The sequence below is a fragment of the Corvus moneduloides genome, chromosome 19 (genome assembly GCF_009650955.1).
Source record: "Corvus moneduloides isolate bCorMon1 chromosome 19, bCorMon1.pri, whole genome shotgun sequence".
Lineage (NCBI taxonomy): Eukaryota > Metazoa > Chordata > Aves > Passeriformes > Corvidae > Corvus > Corvus moneduloides.
In genome coordinates, this window is record NC_045494.1 from 1,026,086 (window position 1) to 1,039,114 (window position 13,029).

The 13,029-nt window shown below is 52.5% G+C and overlaps 1 protein-coding gene across 4 annotated transcripts in view; it reads left to right on the forward strand.

The window, feature by feature from the left end:
• Positions 1-13,029, forward strand: part of RPTOR (regulatory associated protein of MTOR complex 1) — a 106,646-nt gene that overhangs the window by 71,048 nt on the left and 22,569 nt on the right. For 2 of the 4 annotated variants that reach the window (XM_032129424.1, XM_032129423.1), the window contains exons 21-26: positions 2,286-2,404; positions 2,742-2,810; positions 6,194-6,297; positions 7,140-7,320; positions 8,169-8,279; positions 12,874-12,979. In XM_032129424.1, coding sequence (XP_031985315.1) covers positions 2,286-2,404; positions 2,742-2,810; positions 6,194-6,297; positions 7,140-7,320; positions 8,169-8,279; positions 12,874-12,979 — 690 coding nt within the window. The remainder of the gene's footprint in view (positions 1-2,285; positions 2,405-2,741; positions 2,811-6,193; positions 6,298-7,139; positions 7,321-8,168; positions 8,280-12,873; positions 12,980-13,029) is intronic. The other 2 variants (XM_032129427.1, XM_032129426.1) reach the window with 1 other exon arrangement.

Consider the following 13,029-nt stretch of genomic DNA (forward strand, 5'->3'; position numbering starts at 1 on the left):
GAGCAGCCTTGGGAGCACCAGCCCTGAGCCCCAAGTGCCTCTGTAGAAATTCCCTGTGTTCTCCTCAAAGGCTGCCAGGTGAAGGGGGAATTGCACTGGCACGGTTCTGCTTAAAATTTGGTTTTCCCTGACACTTAGATGTATAAAAAATGTCGTTGGGTTTCTTTCTCTGTGAACGAGGTGGTTATCAGAGCCCCTGGGAAATCTGCTGGATGCCCCCCTCGCTCTTCCTCCTCTCCCTTTCCTTTTACTCTCTTTTGAGGGCTTTAAAGAATTGAAGGCATCCAGATTTCCCTCTGGTCCTTATGTAACAGGCTGGAGTGTGGGAGGCAGAGCTCTGGGCACGGCTCTGGGCACACCTCAGACATTACCTGGCTGCTGCTTCACGAGCTGAGCCTTTTTTCCTCCCACACCTTGTAGCACTTTGCCTCTCTCCCTTCTTGTTCTTTATCCTTCCCCCCTCCAGTTTTTCTTTCCTTGGTAATAGAAGCTTCCAGGATTTAACATTGTTATATATTTACAGCCTTTGCAATTTATATTATTATATAAATATTATACAATATTACATAAATATACGTTTACAGCCTTTACAATTTACAGCCTTATAACCATTTACATTGTTAGAGGTTTTACAGCCTTGCCAGTGCCTAAAGGGGCGCCAGGAGAACTGGAGGGGGGATTTGCACAAGGGCCTGGAGTGCCAGGACAGGGAGAAATGGCTTCCTACTGCCAGAGGGCAGAGTTAGATGGGATACTGAGGAAGAAATTCTCCCCCTGTGAGGGTGGGGAGGCCCTGGAGGCTGTGGCTGCCCCTGGATCCCTGGAAGTGTTCAAGGCCAGGCTGGAATAACCTGGGATAGTGGAAGGTGTCCCTGCCCATGGCAGGGGGTGGAACTGGATGGGCTTTAAGGTGTCCCCCCCCAACCCCAACCATTGTGGGATTCTCTGGTTTGTCAGGCCCTGGCTCTGGCCTGCCTGGGGAAGGTTGGGATCAGCCACAGGAGTCTGTGTGGGTCACCCCCAGCACATGAACAGCACGGTCCAGGTGGTCCCTTCATAAACACTTGTGAGATTTCCAGGTGCAAATTTAAGCAGACGTCACTTGGAACATCCTTTGGATGCCAGGTGAGAGAGGGAGAGGGCGAGACCCTTTGCAGAGGGGTGAGAGGGAGGAGCTGGGTTATGGGCGTTGCCTTGGCCCTTTGCAGAGTGATTTGTCCCAGTCTGGGCACTTGGGGCACAGGAAGGTTCCCCTGGGCTGCCTGTGGGTTCCTGCAGCCTGTTGCAGCCCTCAGCCGGTGCTCAGAACTGCTCTGTCCCAGTCTGCTCTGGTTTAGGGGTCAGGTTTGGCTCTGCCAGGTGAGGAGCTGCTTGGTGACCAAGGAGCCCTTTCCTCCCAACTTTATATTTAAATGCCTCCAGAAACACGAGAGGAAAAGCAGTAACAGCTTGATCTGTCATTTACCACTGATTGTGACTCATCTGAAATCTCTGTTTTAGCTCCTGTTTTTTTTGTTAGTGCAACCACTTTAACATTGTCCAAATGGCTGCACTCCCAGCCGGGGCGTTGCACGATCAGACACCGGCAGGGTTCGGAGGCAGAATAACAAATTCTCGCCCAAAAGCAGCAAAATAAAATGTTCACAGAATTTTGTCAGTTGTTGCAAATGCTTATTAATTTGATTTGTACTTTGAATCTGTCAGTCCCTTCTGCTGAAATACTGAACAGCTGATATGCTCATTAAATAACAAATTGGAGGAATTGATACAAATGTCAATAGGAAAGACTGAGCTGGACTTGCTGCTTCCCAAAGGCTCAACTCCTAAAGCTTTGCTTGAAACATTCAGTAAATTTGTAGAGCGTACAAAGGCCTGAACAATTCAATAAAAATAACCACAACAATGTGATGCAGTAACTGTGGGTTTATACCATTAAGTACTTCAGCTCAGGAAACCCGGACATTATCCACTTGGCCTTTCCAGGCGATTTGCTTCAGGAGCCTGGAAATGCAGGAGCTTGACTGGAGATGATTTAGGGAGTCTTTAATTTATTTTGCTTCCTCCCACTTTGATTTCACAAGCCCTTGCAGAGTTCACAGACAGGCAAAAGGGAGACAAAATGCCCACGTGGGGTGTTTTTGAGCTCCTCTCTTGATGTTCCCTGAGATGTCATCGGGTTGTTTGGAGTTCTAATGAATTTTCTCACATCAGATCAAAGAATTGGAGTTGATGGATTGTCATGTGCTGCAGGGCTTTGGGGTTTGTTGTGTTTTTTATTATTTTAGGTGTGAGCTTCAACAGTGTTTATACCCAAATTTGGAGAGTGCTCCTTCACCTGGCTGCCGACCCCTATCCCGACGTGTCCGACCTGGCTATGAAGGTTCTCAACAGCATTGCCTACAAGGTAGGTGCCTGTCCCTGCTCACCTGTGCCTGCCAGGTGTTTGGATGTGGATTTTTTCATGCTTAGACAAGGCTTAGGCAGACTGACCTGGATGGGTCCGTTGGAGGGCTCTGCCTTTTGCAGAAGGAGCTTTTAATGCTTCACGATGATAAACTCTGCTCTGAAATCTCGATCAGGTAAAATGAATAAATGGGGGAGGGCCTGGGGTTGTTTTAGGGTATAAATTAGGTGCAGACCTCGGACAGTAGGTCTGGTTTAGAAGTCTACTTGTCTAGATCAGTCCCTGGGATAAACCTTAAGTATCCTTCATTAAATTATCCGTTTGCAAACTGATTTAGATAATGCAAGTGGGACTGGCCTGCAGACTGAAGCCACAACGGCTCTCCAACCCAGGTGAACTAGTACATGTGAGTCAGCATGCAGACCCCCTGCCACTCCTCACCCCAGCCCAGGCTGGGTGCCTAAACCTCCATCCTCATCCCATCTCATCCTGGGGGTGACAAGATGTCCCTGGAGGTGCCACCCCTGGGGCAGCACCTTCCCCCCCCCTGGGCCAGGCCACACCAGGACATCTTCTCACCCCGCGCGTCCCCTGGCTGGGCACAGAAAGCTCTGTGTGAACCTTTCTGGCCACTCAAGCATCCAGACCATGAGCCATTGCAGTGGGAACTCTCTTACTGGGCCTTTCCAGGGAATAGTCCCAGATCCTCAGCCTGGGGCTGCGGAGCTGAGGCTGCAGTAAGAGATGCCAGCATTGTACACTGCCATCTTAATGCCTTAGAGATCTCTGCTTCGAAACCACATCTTCTCGTGAGACAATAGTGACTGACTTGAGCTCTGATTTGTTTGACGTGCACGTGCCAGTGAGTGGTAAGGGCTGGGTTTGGGACAGAGAATTCTCCTGGCAGTGGGGGCAGCAAGCTCAGCCCTTCCCTGGCGAGACAGGGGTACAACAAATGACAGGCTGGAGATGGCAAATGAGGGGAAGAAGGAAAGGAAAAGGTGGAAGATTTCCCTCTCTCTGCTCTAGATGCATGAAACTGTTTCAGTTCTGTGTTTGGAAGGCTCTTTGCAAAGTGGAATGTTGCTCCTACTGTTAAAAGGGATATAAAGAGGAACCAGATCTGGTTTCCTGCCTTAAATGTGTTTTCAGGAGTTGCTCCCTGGCCAGCAGAGAGGTGGATCGGTATCGATACTGGTATCGATACTGCTGTGCCAGCAAGAACTGTGATCATTCCGTTGTCATATCCCTAGGGAATGTTGTGACTGGTGGGAGGAATTCTATGTTGACTCTGACAAATTGGGGCCTGGCTGTGCTGGTGCTGACCCGAGTCCCAGAGCTCACGTGATGGGTCTCATGCATCTCACGCTGCGTGGCCGGGCCAGCTGCTCTGCCCCTGCTTCCTAAGGCAACGGCTCTTCCAGCGGCATTGGAAAACAGGAAGCATTCCCATTTACAAGGATTTTTATCTGGGGATGCTTCAGCGAACAAAACTGATTTGTTCTTCTTTGCCTTAGCCGTGAGATCCATGAGGAAAGTATTCAGTCCCGGACTCGTGCCGCGGCTCGGGCGCTGCTGCACACGCCGGGGGCTTTGCTTTGGCCAGGACCACCTGCCTTGGGTGGCTTCTAACAAGGCTTTCTAACAGAAACAAAAAGCCCCAAAACACAAACCAGCCAAGCTGTTAACTGCCCACCACAGTGGGCTTTAAGGCTCAGATCCTGGCCTGGCCTTTACTGGTCCCGTTATGGCTGTGCCGTGAGCGGTGCTGCAGGACCACGGCCGAGCTCGAGGCTCTGCTGGGAGCTCAGGCAGGAGCTGGCCGGTGTCTAATGTAAATCAGTGACAATTAGATCTTTGCTAACTGTGTCCTGAGACCTTTCCTTGGTGCTGATGCAGCTTTGTTGGATGGAGGAGGGAGCGCTGGATGCTGCCGTGGGCGCTGCTCCTCCCCGGTGTGTGCAAGCACTGCCCACTGTGGGGGTTGAATTTTATCAGTGAACACAAACAAAAATTGTTTTTCTTGCTTAAACAAAAATACTGCTTCAGGTGATGTAAAACACTTGAATGTTCCAGGGGTTTAATATTTTGGTTTAATTACTGTAAAATTCAGGGATGGAGAGGCCTCATTTTGGAGCTGGGCCAGCTGAGGTTTTCTTCCATTGGCACAGCTGAGCAGAATGCTGCAGTCTGGGGGACCTGGCTGGGACTGGGGGCTTCAGTGGGAACAGCTGGGCAACCTGTCAATGGGCTTCCACCTCTGGAGAGCAGTGGGGGACTAAATAGTGCAGAACCATGGAATGGTTTGGGACATGAAACCCCCTCCAGTGCCACCCCTGCGATGGCAGGGACACCTTCCACTGTCCCAGGCTGCTCCAAGCCCCAATGTCCAGCCTGGCCTTGGGCACTGCCAGGGATCCAGGGGCAGCCCCAGCTGCTCTGGGCACCCTGTGCCAGGGCCTCACTGCCCTCACAGGGAAGAATTTCTACTCAATTCCTATCCAACCCAAACCCCCCTGGACACGTTCCTGTGTCACTTGCTCCAGGTGGCCCTGCCATGCCAGGGGGGTTGACCTGGATGATCTCCAGAGGTCCCTTCCACCCCCACTGTTCTGTGATTCTGTGATTGTTGTTATCAAACGAGACCAGACCGTCCTGCTCAGGTTTTTCACCGAGCCAGGGCTGTGGATCTGTTTCTCCGGAAGGGCTCCTGGCTCTGGGGCTGTGCTGGGTATGAGCAGCCGGTGTGTGGGCTGCCCAGGCGTGCAGCCTTCCTGCAAGGAATCTGCTGCTGCTTCATTCCCCGGGCTCATTAGGCACTGCTGGGCCTCACCCAGGCTGCAGCTGGCTTGGGATTTATGTTTATGATGCAGATGGGGATGGTGCAGTTCTCCTTCCCGGCCTGAGCCTTGGAAAATGCCCAAACCTGCTTTGTGTGAGCACCAAAACAAACAGCAAGGACCCAGTGTTCAGTGTTGGCCTCTAGAGACTTTCTGAAATCAAAAAGTCTTAAAAGGAAAGTTTGCTTCAGCCCAGGTTGCTTTGTCCAGGTGTTTTTAATGGAAGGATGGAGGCTGAATCACAGAATCGTGGAATCCTTTAGGCTGGAAAAGCCCTCTGAGCCCATCCAGTCCAGCCATTCCCCCAGCACTGCCAAGGTCACCACTGGCCCATGTCCCCAAGTGCCACGTCCACATGGCTTTGAAATCCCACCAGGGATGGGGACTCCACCACTGCCTTGCGCAGCTGTGCCAGGGCTGGACAATCTTTTTGGTGTAAGAAATTTTCCCCGATATCCAACCTAAACCTCCCCTGGCACAACTTGAGGCCATTTCCTCTTGTCCTGTTGTTCCCTGGGAGCAGAGCCTGACCCACCCTGGCTGCACGCTCCTGTCAGGGAGTTGTGCAGAGCCACAGGGTCCCCCCTGAGCCGCCTTTGCTCCAAGCTCAGAATGTGTGTGAGGGAAAGGCTGGTGGCTGTGGGGAGCCCTGGACAGCTGAGGGGACCCCAGCCTGTCCCCCTGTCCTGTGTTTGGGGTGCTGGGGTAGGTCCTGGCTGCAGCTGGCTCGGGGAAGGGCTGGTTGTTGCTCAGAGCCATTTCCCTGCAGGCAGCAAACGCACTCCCGGGTAAGTGTTTCTGCCTGACCAAGCAGTGAGAGCACCTCGTGTGTTGGGAGCAGCACAGGGGCTTTGTTTGACCCCTCACCCCATAGAGAGCTCCCTCCCTGCCCCGGGCTGGCCGTGCCGGGGCCGTGTCCGGCTGGTCAGGCTCCGTGTGTTCTCCCCAGGCCACGGTCAACGCCCGCCCCCAGCGCATCCTGGACACCTCCTCGCTGACCCAGTCGGCCCCCGCCAGCCCCACCAACAAGGGGATGCACATCCACCAAGTGGGGTAAGTCCAGCCCGGCCTTCCAGCACCTTCTGTGGGTGGGGTGGGTGCTCCCTGCCCGGCCCCATCCTGGGGAACTGTGCCAGGGACAGGGAACGTGGCTCCTGGTGTCAGCAGGGGTGAGGAGTCCAGGAAGGAAAGCTCTGGGAATAGGGGGGGAGTTTCCTCCTGTTTTCCTTTAGGGCAGAGAGTAACAAGCCCCGCTGGGTATGTAAAGGTGAGCTGAAAGGAAGGGCTGGCTTTGGCTGCTTTTACCTTCCCTGAGCTGTGGTGCCCAAATTCCCATTGACGTCTGAGCTGGGTCTGCTGCACTTGGAGCTGATAAAATCCGGGGTTAACTGATTAGGCAAACACACCCTGCCTAAACTGCAGGGAGACTGAGAGTGGCGTGGGCAAAGCTGGGGGCTGAAAATGGGATTATTCCCCAAAGCTCCTCTCCAAGAGAAAACACCACACGTTAGATCTGCTGGTCCCGTAACCAGTGTGCACCAGTAAAATTCCAAGTGGGAGCAGAGGGCCCAGTTTAAATTCAAATGGTTTGAAGCTTCAGTCCCCCCGTGGAAATGCAGTGCCTGGTCAGGGTGACTTAAGTCAGGCGTCACAGATTCCCAGAACGTTAAGGTTCATCCCCTCAGCCTGGAGTTGGCACAATCAGGGTTCACTCTTGGTTTGGGGTTGGTTTGGTCTTTGGAGGGGACGTGGGAACTGTGATGTTTCTGTAGAGGAGGCACTGCAGTGAAACACAAATCTTGTGAGAAAGAAACGAAGTAAAAATAACATAATTTACATGCAAAGGTCTCCTGTCCAGCGATACCCAAAGCCTGTCCCTCTGTTTTGTCCCTCAGAGGGTCCCCTCCAACCACGAGCACGAGCAGCTCCAGCCTGACCAACGAGGTGCCCAAGCAGCCGGTGAGCCGGGACCTGGCGTCCGTGCGCCCCAGCGTCACCAACGTGGGCGTCCAGTACACCCCCCACTCCCACCAGTTCCCCAGGACAAGGAAAATGTTTGACAAAGGCCCAGAACAGGTAAGGAGACCTCCCTGTCAGCTCTGACAGCTTCTCCCCACTGGGGTTTGTCCCGCATTCTGTTGGTTGTGGTTTATTTCTGTGCATCCCTCGTTTGCTTCCAGCTGCTGCTAATCCAGATTGGCTTCCTGAAACCAGCCAAATAAAAATTGATTAATTTATTTTATTCAGGATAAATCGTGTTTTATAGCTTTTGATAGGGCATTATTCACTGCTGCCACTAAGCAATGTGTCTAATCAGAGTCCATGGCTTACTCTTCTGTAAACATTTGTCTGCCTGAGCGATAACCCAGAGCCAGTCCCTGACCCTTGGGGGCTGCTCTCCAGCCTCAGCAGAGCAGGGACAAGGGACAGCTGTGACCACAAGGAGAAAGTGCTGCAGCCGCAGCAGCAATGCCTTCCCTTCTCATGGCTTTGGCAGCACCAGCCTGGATCGTATTTCTGAAAGGCTGGCTGAAAGCTGAGGGAATGGAGCAGCTTTTCCCTTTTCCCGTGGGGTGTCCTGTGCTGTGTGACAGACACTCATCCACGTGCACCTTGGCACGAGCTGTGTCTGCATCCTGAGTCACCCTCGCTGCTCCCCACGCCACATCCTTGAGACACTGTGGCAAAACTCCTCCTGGGACCTCCCTGTGGTGCCATGGGGCTGCTCCAGCCCTGATCCCTGCGCCTGAGGGAATGTGCACCTTTCCAAGAGTGACTGTCACACCTGATCCCAAAGCAGGGTGCACGGAGTTTCCTGTCCTGGGCAGTGTGTTGGAGGTTTTTTCTGCCTGGCTGGGTCAGCATGGGTGTCCTGGGGGTGTCCCTGGCCCTGCAGGTGGGTAAGCCCTGTCCCCTCCCCGCAGACAGCTGATGACGCTGACGATGCCGTGGGACACAAGAGCTTCATCTCGGCCGCGGTGCAGACGGGGTTCTGCGACTGGAGCGCCAAGTACTTCGCCCAGCCCGTCATGAAGGTAACTGTGGGGGCCTGTGCTGGCCCCTGGGCTCGGCCCTGCCCTCCCTGCCCTTTCTCCCTTCCCTTTCCTGCAGTCTGGGGAGGCAAAGGGATGGATTTCCTTAGATCGTGCTGCTCTGGGGAGCTGTGGGACCGCCTGTCAGTGAGAGGGAAGAAGTGACCAGAGGGAGCAGAAGGGTCAGTGAGGGTGGGACAGCGGGGTATGGCCAGGGACAGAGCCCAGGGGTGGAGCTCTGCTCCCCATGGAGCACAGTCCACAAAGAGCGTAGGCGTGAGGAGAGGTTCTGTATCCAGATCCCCCAGTTTTGCCTGGCTGCGCTGTAGAGTTGTTCCATCTGAAATGCTGTGCTTCTCTGCCTGTGGAAAATTTCATTGTAGCTAAAATTAATTGGTTTTTAAAATAAGTAAATGGAATAAGGAAGGCCCTTTTTTCCAGAAAGGGCAGTGAGAGGCTGGAGAAAGAGATGCTGTTTTCATTCTGACATTCCAGCTGAATCTCCTGGCTGTGGTAAAAGAGGCAGAGAAATGGTGGAGGGAGGCTGCCCTGGGGGAGGCCATGGTGTCCCAGAGGCAGCAGGACAGACCCTCTGCCTCACTGTCCTCAGGTGGGATTTGGGAGCTGTGCTCTGCTTCCAGTGCAGACACCTTTGACTTACAGAGGACAAAGTGAGAGCGGCTGGATGCCCACAAGTGCCTGGGGGAAGCTTGGGGAGCATCATTGTTGGGTTTTAACATTTTTTTTTGTAAGTGTAAGAAGTTGTGCTATAGCAGATAATAAGTGTTCTAATGACAAATCTGCATCCAGGTCTCTTCAGAAGTGACTTGTTTGGGTAACTAAATTATCTCCTGAAGTGAGAGAGAAACTGAAGCCTTGTTCCAGGAAAAACGCAAACCAGAGCTCTTAAGAGGTGGGCAAAGATCATCAGTGACTGGAAAGAGAAGCTGCTAAATTCCCAGAATGTTTTAGCTGTTAGATTCCCAGAATGTTTTAGCCAAAGCTCAGGTTTCACGTTTAAGTATGAAACAGGACAAGCAGTAAATCTCCCTCATTAAAGGAAACCTTCAGGTGCTCTGGGAGCCCAAACGGTGTCAGGACTTGGAGCTCCATCTCTTGGAGGGATTGCTGTGCCCGGCAGGGACGATGCCCAGGCTCCATTAATGCCTCTCCACAGCGGATGTTTGTGTCCATGAGATCGTGAGAATGAGGAAATTGTGTGGTTTTAGTGCTGCCTCATCCGGGAGTTGGGGCTGAGCCATCTCCACCACTTTCCTGGAATGTGCAAGTGTTGGGGTGAGGTAATTGCCCAAGTTTAAGGATATCAGAACAGGGCAGGCTCTTGATTTCCAGAGGGAATCAGCAGTGAAGTGTTTGCCTGACACTTCCTCAGCTGCTGTGAAATTCCCTTTCTGCTGAAAGCACTGAGTAATTCCTTAGGACACATCTGGGATGTGGGGCTGGGCTGCCTGGCCAAGCTTCAAGCAGGGCTTTTTCTCCTCAAGATGAGTTTCAGTGTCTTGATTCCAGACCAGAGCACAAGAGGAGGAAGATGATGTTTGAGCTCTTAGTTCTTATTAAAAACATTTGTCTGCTCCTTAAGGAAAGCTCTTTCCAGGAAAGAGAGGTGTCTTTATTAATAAAATAAATCAGAGTAGGCAGCCAGGCACGGGCAGGGGCAGTGGGGACATGGGGAGCTCTTGGGGGGGTGGCTTTACTACTACTTCCTGCACATAAAATAGACTAAGTTGCTTTAGGGGAGGCAGTAAAAAACACAGAGCATTCCTGTGCTAGTTCACAGGAGCCAGGGAGGGGAGGCATGGAAATGGGGGTTTCCTGGAGCCCCAGAGTGCTCCGTGAGTCCCAGGGAGCAGGAGCAGGGCACAGCCCTGGCTCTGGCAGGAGCTCCCTGAGTGTCTTGGGCTGGGGATTGCCCCTGCCTGGGGCTGAGCTTCTGACCATGAGCTGTCCTCACCAGCCATGGGTGAAGCCTGAACAGAACCAAATCTGTGTTTTCTGACCAAACAAAGGAGAGAATTGATTTCCCTGTTACTTCTGCAGAGCAGCTTTGAAAGGTCAAGGAGAGGGAGTTTTCTGCAGGGGTTATCCTGTCCTAACAGGGAATTACAGGTAACTGGGATTAGACTGGCTGGTGTGTGGAAGGCCCAGGGAGAAATCCCTCTGTGAGAACTTTCTCTGAGGTTTCTTGGCTGGAAATCAAGGCTGACAGCTCGGGTGCTGCCTGAGTTTCCATGGAGTCCCTGTTCCTGCAGTCCCTGCTCCTGCAGCGACAGGAACAGTCCTGGCTGGTGGCTGCTGCCTTTTGGGAGCTTCAGCCTCATGAAAAAGGCAGAGTAAAGTGTACCAAGTACTGACGGAAAAAGATGACATTGATGCTTAATTCCAGCCGTTTTTTCCGAGCTGTTGCCTGCCTTCATAAACAGGGAAAGACAAGACAACTGTTCCTGTAATGAATAAACATAAAATGGCTGTGAGTGCATCTTAGTCATATTTAATTTATGAATTTAGTTTTGCTTCATGGACCTTGCCCTGAGAATGCTTTTGCTGGAAAGACTGAGGGATTAATTTCCAGTGTAAATCAGGGGCTCCGTTTCAAGCCATCATTCCAGGTTTGATTTATTGATTATCTAATCAAATAAACGGAGAAGGAAAACGCTGCATTGTAAATTCTCCGTGTGCCAGGAAAAGCAGGTCCCTACCCCAGCTCTGATCTCTGCAAAAGCTTTTCCTCTTCCTGCAGTCCCTCGTGGCACGGGGCTGTTCTGGGAGCCACGGGGCACAGGAAAGCCTCGGTGCCAGCTGTCAGGAAGTCCTGAGTCAAGGAGAGCGGGAGCCAGCATCTGTTACTGCCAGGGCTGGCAGAACATGCAGGCAGGAGCTGGGAAGGATCCTGGAAGGTGAGAATTACATAAGGAGCCCTTCCTGATAAATCCCTGCCGGAGCTGCTGCACTGTGCCTTGGCCCTTGGTCGAAGTCCTGGGAGAGGAGTGAGATCCTGCAACTGCTGCAGGAGTGGTAACCAGGGAAAGCTGGATTTACCTCTGGAGCCAAGTGCCAAGTCCTCCCTGCTTCTCTCCTGACACCCACTGCCACGGGGAGAGGGAGAAACGCAGGGCAGAGAAGGAAACCTCTGCTGGGAGGGCTTGGGTGCTCACTGGTTCCTGTCTGGTGGGAGCTGGAGCCCTGGGAAGCGCCGGCTTGTCATGGTCCCCATCCTGCAACTGGAGCGTGTCCAGGGCAGGGAGCAGAGCTGGGCTTCAGTTTTCATTGACCCTCCTGGCAGGATGGTCCCCAGAGCCCCACAGGGGTGGGTGTGGGGGCCAGGACAGCCTTTACCTGCATGCTCTAACTCTGCACTGGTGCTCCAAGGGCTCTTCCCTGCGCTTGCTTTAATTTATTCCCAGCGAAGCTGGATTTTCATTAAGGTGTAGGTGTCATCTCTCCCCTCTCAAACTCCTTTGATGTATTTTAGCTCAGGTTTGTTTATTGCTTTTCATTAGGGGTCGTTTGTCATTGCCTTTCTAATAGGTGTTGTGCTGAAATAAAGTGCTGCGTTTTTTGCCAGGAGGAGAGGTGGAGGGTGGGCTTCTTATTTTTTATTTGTTTTAAAGAAGCAGAAGTCCAGCTTAGTAACAGCTGTTTTCCAAAGGATAGCATGGTTTGAAGGCAGTGTTTGTAACAGTGTCAGATGATTTAAGGACTTTCTTATTCAGGGGAGATAGGGTTTGTTTGTGGGGCATTTGTCTTCCTTCTCCAAGAGTTTCTCCTTTCTCCTTCGCCTGGCATCAAAGGTAGCTGGATCAGAATCCTGTAGCTCAGCTCCTTAACTGATCCAAGGATGGTTCTGGAGCAGGGGAGTATTGGATAATTTTTTAAGTATGAAAAATACTTCATATGTAGCTCCTGCCATGGTTTGGGGTGAGATCTTAGGAGTTTATTCCTTTTGATCCTGTGCTGTGAGCAAGGGTGGGAATATACCCGTGGTGGGAGCAGCACTGGGGCTGCTCCATCCCGGGCTGGAGCTGCTGAGTCCCGACCTGGCCTCGTGCCTGGAGCACAGGTTTTGTGGGGAAGCCATGGAGTGCTGAAACCTGGAGCTGTGGGGTGTGAATAAATATCATCAAATGGCTCAGAGTGGCTGTGACTGCAGGGCCACGCTCCAGTTTTGGGGAGAATTTTGTGTATAATCAAAGCCAGGTGACACGGGGGCACCGTTTTCCAGAACAGGGAACCAAAACGGGCTGTTCCCGGTAAATGGTGGTGGGAACCTGCGCATCCCAGGGATTTGGGAATGTAGCTGTGCCCTGCTCGGCCAGCAGCCCTTGATTAGCAAGGAAAGAAAGATTTCAGTGTGTTCTGAGCTGGCTGTACCAGGGCTGTGCTCCCTCTTTGATCTCAGGGTTGCTACGTGATGCTTCTCTGCTGAGGAGAGTTAGGAGAGAAATGTGTGTTGTACCGAGATCAGACCTGCAGTGTTCAGAGGGGACAGGAGCCACGGACACTGTATTAGCACCCAGCTAATTCCTGGAGTTCTGGTGGTCACTGGTTCTGCTTGTGTGGGTTCCTGTCCTGGCAGATCCCTGAGGAGCACGACCTGGAGAGCCAGATCCGCAAGGAGCGGGAGTGGCGCTTCCTGCGCAACGCCCGCGTCAGGAAACAGGCCCAGAAGATCATCCAGAAGGGTGAGTGGTTCCCTTTTCCGGACACTGAACTGTAAAACCCCAATTAGTGA